This window comes from Gossypium hirsutum, chromosome A05, assembly GCF_007990345.1.
Source record: "Gossypium hirsutum isolate 1008001.06 chromosome A05, Gossypium_hirsutum_v2.1, whole genome shotgun sequence".
NCBI classification, from domain to species: domain Eukaryota; kingdom Viridiplantae; phylum Streptophyta; class Magnoliopsida; order Malvales; family Malvaceae; genus Gossypium; species Gossypium hirsutum.
Genome location: NC_053428.1, coordinates 8,383,994 through 8,392,802, shown reverse-complemented (window position 1 = coordinate 8,392,802; position 8,809 = coordinate 8,383,994). Strand labels below are relative to the sequence as shown.

At 32.9% G+C, this 8,809-nt stretch overlaps 1 protein-coding gene across 1 annotated transcript; it reads right to left on the bottom strand.

Moving 5' to 3' along the window:
• Positions 1 to 968: 968 nt before the first annotated feature.
• Positions 969 to 4,811, bottom strand: LOC107959207 (asparagine synthetase [glutamine-hydrolyzing] 1). The gene is made up of 13 exons (XM_041113184.1): positions 4,530 to 4,811; positions 3,872 to 4,010; positions 3,645 to 3,740; positions 3,386 to 3,527; positions 3,005 to 3,195; positions 2,746 to 2,907; positions 2,577 to 2,657; positions 2,274 to 2,495; positions 2,056 to 2,190; positions 1,888 to 1,968; positions 1,711 to 1,797; positions 1,487 to 1,594; positions 969 to 1,404 (listed from the first exon to the last, which is right to left on the bottom strand). The coding sequence occupies exons 1-13, from the start codon at positions 4,607 to 4,609 to the stop codon at positions 1,171 to 1,173; spliced, it is 1,758 nt and encodes a 585-aa protein (XP_040969118.1). The 5' UTR covers positions 4,610 to 4,811; the 3' UTR covers positions 969 to 1,170.
• Positions 4,812 to 8,809: the final 3,998 nt, after the last annotated feature.

Genomic DNA, 8,809 nt, shown 5'->3' with positions numbered 1-8,809 from the left:
ACTCCGGTAATACCTCGTACCTTATTCTGGCAATGAATACGGGTAGGGGGTATTACAAAGGGTGTTACATTTTCAGTCCTTATACTTTTAGAATTTGAAAATTTTAACACTAACCAAATTATAACATTAAATTCATTAAGTTTTGTTATTTTTAAAAATTGATGCCTCAAACATATTACCACATGTGTTGCTATGTATATTTGTTATTTTCACATATTATTCATAAAAAATCAGTTAATAGATTTAATGTCTATCGTTTGCATTAAGACTAAATTTTGAAATTTAAAAAATATAGTCACTAAGAATGATCTAATTGGTGAACCTAAATTAAATCTATAACTTTATGCATAATACAATACTAATGATTTAATTATTACCATTGGATCAAGACTAAAATTTCAAAATTCGGAAAGTATAATGACTAAAATTAATCAAATTAAATTACATGTACTAAATCTAGAATATTTACAAAGTATAGGATCTAATAGAAGAATTTGAACTATAATTCATTAGTTATAATCACAATTTCACTCGTTTGCATATTTGCATATATTTTCAAAAGGAACTTAATAATATTAATTGTGGGATTTGGATAATTATAAATATAATTAATTCTTCAAAACAACTTAATAAATCCAATTAAAACTTAATATTTTCAAAAGAAAATTTTGGTGGTTATAACCAGTTGGCGTTTATCTAATTAATCAATTAAAATTCAAAAAAGTAAAAATGAAAATTGGTGGGCCAGTCTTAGGGATTAGAGGTCCAAGCCCAACACTGGCTCATGCTCAACTTGGTCCCAATCCAACACTAATGATTTCAGTTCCTTGCATAAATCTTCCCTTTCAAATTCAACTAGAAACTTCCTCGATCACCTCGATACTTGTATGGTTCCTTAGCTCATGTCTGATATTGATGTTTAGAATCTAGACTTGTTAATGCTCCATTAAACCAGTGGAGACAACATATTTGGTTACAAACATTCAAATATCTGATTGACTTCCATGATAACAGTTACACACATTCAAACATAAGCAACAACAAGAATGGAAGATCCAAACAATCATAAAGTATTTTAGTAAATGAGAATTTTGATGAATATGCCACAACATACTACTATCACTTATTGATTTCATTGATTCCGATCCCTCTCCAGTAGGCAGGCAGGTACTAAGTGTGTATGGCAACTCCTGGAACTTCCACCATCCGTGGTATACTATCGATAACCTTGGATGGCACGTTGCTGATGAGAGGAGCCTCTGCATCGTAAGCCGAGAGGTGGACTCCCAGGGCAGCCCTCCCTGAAGGATCAAGGTTGTTCTTCCAGGCAACATCCCACTCAACAGCTTTAGCAGTGCTGCATGCCACGCTAGCTCCTCCAGGGACTGTCAATCTAGCCGAGTTCTGTTAAACCCAGCAAATAAGGATGATCACTTCAGCAATCAAATGCTATTGACAAAGTTAACAACTTCAAATCGGAAATCACCTGAGGGAAGAATCTCTCGAAAATCATCCTGTAGTAATATGCTTCTTTTGTCGTTGGCGTCTTGTGAGGAAAGATGTAAGAAGCATTAAGTATCATCTTATCAGTAACCTGAAAGTATAAGGTTGGAATTGATTAATCCTAACACCAGTCTGGTTACTTGAGATTCCAAGCGGAGATAATTATTAAATTATAAGCAATATGAGGACAAATAGAAAGGTTTTTACATGTTTGGCGGCATGCGCCTTAAGACCATCGATCCAACTATAACCAACGCCATCGCTAAATTGTTCTTTTTGTCGGTAGAGGATGTGCTGCAGGTCATCAAATAGGACTTGTTAGTTGACTTGGGTACTAACGTTAAAATTAACAAATACTAAAGACAACAAAAGATTCAATGACACCTTTGGCAGATAAGGACGCTCTTCATCGTCAAAGGCCTTTCTAAGAATCCATTTCTCGATGCGTCCTTGATCCTTTTTTATCTGTATCATAATACAGAAAAAGTATTCTTGGTCAGTCTGTATCATAATATAGTTGTCGTTTTAAGGAGAAATTACTTGTTTACATACCATCTTTGATTCAGGGTCTATAGACATGGCAACTTTGATAAATTCTTTGTCTAAGAAGGGTACTCGAGCCTCCAATCCCCACGCTGATGTTGCTTTGTTAGCTCTCAGGCAATCATACTGATGAAGTGCTTTGATCTGTAAAAGTTTAAAAAGACCAGTTCCATTATATCCTTATAGTCCAATTCCGATGGCTACTTCCGTGTGTGGTGATCTATTACCTTGTGGCATGTTTCACGGTGGAGTTCTTCCTTATTTGGAGCCTTATGGAAGTACAAATATCCACCAAAAATCTCGTCGGAGCCTTCACCAGAAATAACCATCTTCACTCCTAGTGACTTGATCTTTCGTGACATCAGAAACATAGGAGTGCTCGCCCTGATTGTAGTCACGTCATAGGTTTCAATGTGGTAGATGACATCTTCGATCGCATCAATTCCATCCTGCCATATTAGAGCGAAAATTAGCGAAAGTTGGACCACCAGGACTTGAATTAAAAGAATTACTAAATCTTGGGTAGTTACTTGAACGGTAAAGTGAAACTCGTGATGAACAGTGCCCAAATAGTCTGCAACCTCCTTTGCGGCCTTCAAATCTGGTGAACCCTGCGTAGAAATCCATAAACAAATTTTAAGAAAAGTTAATTCCTTTAAAACTATGCTTCAAGGTTTCATCCTATACCACGTGACTTACCTCAAGTCCGACACAGAAAGAATGGAGCTGACTTCCCCATTGTTTGGCAGCCTTGGTACCAGCCAGGTACCGAGCCGTGATAGAAGCAACCAATGATGAATCAAGGCCTCCAGATAGCAAAACTCCGAAAGGCACATCAGTCATCAGCCTTTTGATCACAGCCTACAAATATATTACATATGACCCATAAGGTAAAATGGCAGAAAATGAAAAGAGAAAAAAAAGTGTCAAATGTTTGGCTGCAAGTCATCAAGCTTACATTTTCAAATGCGTGTCTGAGAACAAGCGGGTCATATGGAACTGAAGGAATGGACTCGGAAAACCAGGGTGGGTTGTACCACCTCCTGAATCCTCTTGATTTGCTAGTGTACAAGTGTCCAGGAGGAAAGCTCTCAAAGTGTTCGCAGTCATCGCTCAATCCTTTCATCTCTGATGATATCCAAACCGAACCTGAATATTATAAGAGTTAAACAACTGACTTAGCAAACCAATCTCAATCTGGACTTGTTTTTTTCTATCATGAATAGCCAATTCGATAAATATCAGTAGTGAAGAAAGTAAAAAACCGCGAAATAACAGCTAATTATTATATAAATCACACAGGTATATTAGATATATTGCAGAAAGCAAGATATAATACCATCAAGTCCCCAGCCAATATAGAGGGAGGTGACCCCAATAGCATCACGAGCAACAATGAAGCTGTTGTCACGGGAATCCAGTAGCACAAATGAGAAGATTCCATCCAACATGTCCACGAAGTCTTCCCCATATTCCTCGTACTGTAATATAGTGCAAGTTTAAGCAACAACTTTTACACTTGAATTTACAAAACAAACTAACAAATTTAGACCCGTAATGAGCTGTATCACTAAAAGGTTTAGCAATGTGGACTTTACCAGATGGGCAATAACATCACAATCACTGCCAGTCCTGAACTTGTGGTTTACCAACTTCTTCCTCAATTCTTCATGGTTGTAAATCTCTCCATTCACCTAGTTCCAGATACATAATTGACCGATTACAAAATATAAATTAACCGTTACATGTTTGAAATTTTAAATGAGTGATCATATGGGCTAAAACTGGATAAGTACTAAAACGAAAGAAGCATAGAGAGGCTTACAGTGACAGCAACACTCTTATCTTCATTAAAGAGAGGCTGGTCACCGGAAGCAGGATCGACGATGGCAAGACGTTGATGAGCCAAATAGCTGTCTCCATGTTGATAGAGCCCACTCCAGTCAGGACCACGGTGCTTCAACCTGTTCATACATCAGCCAACGATAGCTATTTCAGCTTATTATTTCTCTTTTATCACTATTTGTTTCGCCAGATGATCGTTAAATTACGGCCCACACCCCACGTGAATAATCACTGACTAAGTAGTGATATACATATATTTATCAGCAGTGACATATTTAATGGAACTTAATATTCTCAAAATTCATATCTGATTTTATTAGCATCCTAAAACACACTGTGCCACCTTCTTTTATTTTAATTTTCCTCTTTCTTTTGTTTCAAAAGTAGTAACGTCATTGCTTCAGGACCCTTGGTATAGTTCTCCTCCAAGTTTGGAGATGATCTATCTTTAAAGTAGTAACCATGTTTGTTTGTTTTTCCCTCTTGTTTTTGCAAGGCCAATATGAGAGAGATAATTTAAACCTATTTTGCAAATGTTTATCAACGTATTTAGAGACACAAACGTCAAAATAGGCTAAAATAAAAAGACCCCCGAAATTAAAAGTGAAAACGTAAGAAAGAAAAAAAATAATATTTGCCTGCGGGAAAGCTCCAGCACTCGAACCCTTTTAGCCTGAGAATCATCAGAACAACCCAAAACTGCTAAAATACCACACATTTTCTTTCAATAGTTATCACTCCCCAACACCTTTTTTTTCTTCCTTTTCCTGAACAACTATAACAAACTAAAGTAAATGTATTGGTATTGAAAATCGTAAACAAAACAAAACACAAAGGAGGAGGAAAATTGAAAAAGAAGACGAAATTTTGCAGGAGATGGAGCAGAAGACAGTGGAGTGTAAACACGGGAAGACAACACGTCTTGTGTTTTGACATTTCATCAAACGCCACGCATTTATAGTTGAGAATTTCAGATTCTCACGGAAACGGCGTCGTACGGTCACTTCATCGCTTCTTCGAAACCATGTACATTCCTGTCGCCACGTGGTCTCTCATGACTGGTTTTCGGTGATGCTTTTTTACCGTTTCACCTGTTTTCACGGTCATTTACTTTGCTGACACAGCACATAGCAATGTGAAAAGTCAAATGTTTTTACACTTTTCTCATACTTGTCTACTTGTCTTCCATAAATTGGACCTCTAGCTGACGTGGATTTTCTTTTCTTGGTTTTGGCGATGCAACCTAGGCCGTTGATTCTTTTCACTTAGAGAAATAATCAAGGGCAACTCTACGTAATCCATTATAAATTGACTGAACAACAATAATATATGTTAATAGAGTGTTAATTCGATTGATATGATATTATTGTTAATATTGAAGAATGTGAATTTAAGTGTATTGAATCGTATTATACTTTCAGTTATAAATCAGATATAGATTATAAATAATTTTAGATATTATAAAAAAAACATTGATACAATCAAAATCTATTTGTTTGTTGCAGGAACAATCAACCTATTGCGTAATAAGATGTTAAAATTAATTTCTTTTTCTTTTTGGATCATACTACTTAACACCTTTAATTTAACATTTAGATAAAGTGCAATATAAAGACATAAAAAAACAAAACTTTGATTTGAAATTTCGACATTAATGATGCAACAATCAAAATCAAGATTTATCCTTTCCGGTTATTTATTGGAGCAAGTTATATTAAAATGAGAATGTGATTATATTTTTCATTTAATTAATTAAAATTAGGGCTACATATTTTGCTTGCTTGTTATTAGGTTAAAATATGTTCTTATTGCAATTTTTAAAAATTTAAAATTTATGTCTTTATATTTTTATTTTTAAAAATTTAATCCTTTAATTTATCAGATTTTAAAATTTCAAGTATAATTGTTAATACAACTATTTTTTGTTAAATTTATTAGTTTGACATTTAAAAAAAATACTTACTTGGTAATCATGAAATTAAAAAAATAACATTATAATGAATTTAAATTTAATTAAAAAATAAAAATATTAATAGTTAGACATAAATTTTAAAATTTGAAAAGTATAGATTCAATTCTTATAAATAAAAATACATTAATTAAATTCTAAATTTTCGAATAATTAGGAGCTTATAGTATATTTTAACAGTATCATCAATAGCATGAACTTAATTATTGAGAAAAACAAAGAGAGTGACCAAGAAGTGGACCTAATAATTTTGAAATATTCGAAAATCATATAGCAATAAATTTTAATATATTAAAAATAAAATTTAAGTATTTATATAACACATAAAGGAATAATATGAATATAACACAAATACGTTAATTATCAAAACTAATAAAAAAGGTAGGGATTTAATGGAAATGAAAGGTTATATATATATATATATAATAAGTACTATATATTTCTTACATTATCCGATGTTTGTTACGTGCTTCAAGTTAGGAAGACAACAATAAACAAGCTGATATTCGGTGAGCTATGATAGGGCCAAAAAATAATCTTTCCGGATTTTTTTTATAAGATATCATTTTTCTTTGCCAATTTCATAAAATGATGGATCCATCCAATATTAATTACTCAGATGAGACATGAGAGGGTTATTTTGCTATCGGTAAATATAACCCAAAACCTTGTTTTTAAATTAATAGATAACTGTGGGATTCAACCTTGAACCTTAACTTAATTGACATATGGAGGTGGGTGCAAGTTTTTTTAGTATTTTAAAGTGTATTATTTTCCTATTTATAAATTAGAAAATAATTATAGATAAATTTAAACATTATCTAAAAAAATAGATATGATCAAAATTTATAATAATAGTATAGTAAAAAAATAATACAATCATTCTAGATTAAGGAAAATAGGGTTTTAGCGGCGTTTTTATCAAAACGCCACAAAAATTGTAAAACACAGATCAATAGAGGCGTTTTTGGTAAAACGCCACTAAAAATAGAGCAATAGCGGCGCTTTTTGTTAAAACGCCCCGCTAAAAACAGAGCAATAGCGGCGGTTTTGGTAAAACGCCGCTAAAAGTCGGAGCAATAGCGGCGTTTTTGGTAAAACGCCGCTAAAAGTCGGAGCATTAGCGGCGCTTTTGATAAAACGCCGCTAAAAGTCATATAACCCCTAAAACCCTAAACCCCAAAAAATCATGAACCCTGATATATAACCCCTAAACCCTAAAAACCTTAAACCTTAAACTATAACTTCTAAAACATTAAACCCCAAAAAACATCACATGGATGTTGATGTGTATATACATATATATTAATGTAAAAGCTTATGTTCATATAATAAATTATGGAAGCAATACTTAATATTGATTAAATTTATTTTTTGGTTTACGGTTTAATATTTAAGGTTTAAGGTCTATGGTTTAGGATTTTATGGTTTAAGGTTTAATGGCCATGGGTATATAGTATGTTAATCTCAATTGAATCATATTCAATAATTAAATCCTAAACCCTATAATTAATTATTGTTATCGATAATAGATATCTTGATTTTGATAAAAAAATATTTTTTATATATTAATAAGGTGTTATATTGTTTAATGGATTGAAGGGATATTTTGTGAAAAATGTTTTAAATGATAAGTTTACCTTTAAATTTTATTAATAGTTTTTTGTTTATACTATTTTAATAGTTATCTATACTGATTAATTAAAATATATATTTATTTATACGAACGAAAATTCTCTGCACTCATTTGTGTCTCCACGTTTCTTAATTGTAACTCATTTTCTTTTTAAAATATATATTTGTGTCTCCACGTTTTTTCATTTTCTTTTACACAATTATTGATATAACATCATTTTATATTTATATATTGCATGGATACATAAATATTTATATTTATTCAATATAAAAATATATTGATGTATTTATTTTTTTAAATGTGTATGATTAAATCAAAATTAAAGTTTTAACTATACATTTAAACCACAATTAGAATTTCACGTCTACAATTACACATTAAATCGAAATAAAAAATAAACTCAAAAAATAAAAATTTAAAATTTAAAATTTAAAAATTAAAAATTAAAAAACTTAAAAATTAATATTTTAGTCCATATTTCAATTAAAAAGTTCAATATTCAAAATTAAAAAAAATTCCAAAAGAGAAAAAATAAAAAATATGTTAAAAAAATTTTAAAATTAATATAATGGCGTTTTTAGTGAAAACGCCGCAAAATTTGATAAGCCCAGGCATTTGAGAATCAAGCTGTTGCACTAGAGAAAAGCCATTGGGAACGATCTTTAAACGGATTTTTAAAGTCCATTTTTGAAACAATATAGAAGCCACGTGCTTCGCACGCCAGCACCCAATCCATTAAACCCTGTGTTTTCTGCTTATATCCCTAAACTAAAAGATTACCCGAACCCCCATTTCACTCACTTTCCTCAAAAAGCCTTAAGAACACAATGTCTGTGCTTCTCAAATCCTTCCTTATCCTCTCCTTTCGCGCCAGAGCTCTCCCTGTTTTCCCTTCCATTCTAACTCCAAAATCGCTTCCAAGGAACCGTCGAACCCGAACCCTTTCCTCTATTTCTGCTTCCACTTTTCAATCTCCTCCTCCTTCCGTTTCCCCTGAAACTCCTACCCCCATACCCCTTCTCTCTGACTCTCTCCGTTGGGTCTCTTGTACCGCTTATTGTGGTGATTTGTCTAATCAAGATGTGGGTTTTCGGGTCCGTCTTTGTGGCTGGGTCGCTCTCCACCAGGTCCATGGCGGCCTTACCTTTTTTAATCTCAGAGACCACACCGGTATTGTCCAGGTATATACTCATTTTCAACTTTTTTCTATAAATGAAATTGTGAATTTTCATCCCCGATTCCACCAAAATACAGACCCGAACCAAGACATCTGGGTTCGACTACTTGTGACACCCCTAAAGTGACCCTAGTCG

Coding starts and splice junctions, on each gene's coding strand:
- LOC107959207 (XM_041113184.1), bottom strand. CDS start 4,609: ATGTGTGGTATTTTAGCAGTTTTGGGTTGTTCTGATGATTCTCAGGCT. Junction 2,908..3,004: donor TCAGACACGCATTTGAAAAT/GTAAGCTTGATG, acceptor ATATATTTGTAG/GCTGTGATCAAAAGGCTGAT. Junction 2,496..2,576: donor AGTTTCACTTTACCGTTCAA/GTAACTACCCAA, acceptor CTAATATGGCAG/GATGGAATTGATGCGATCGA.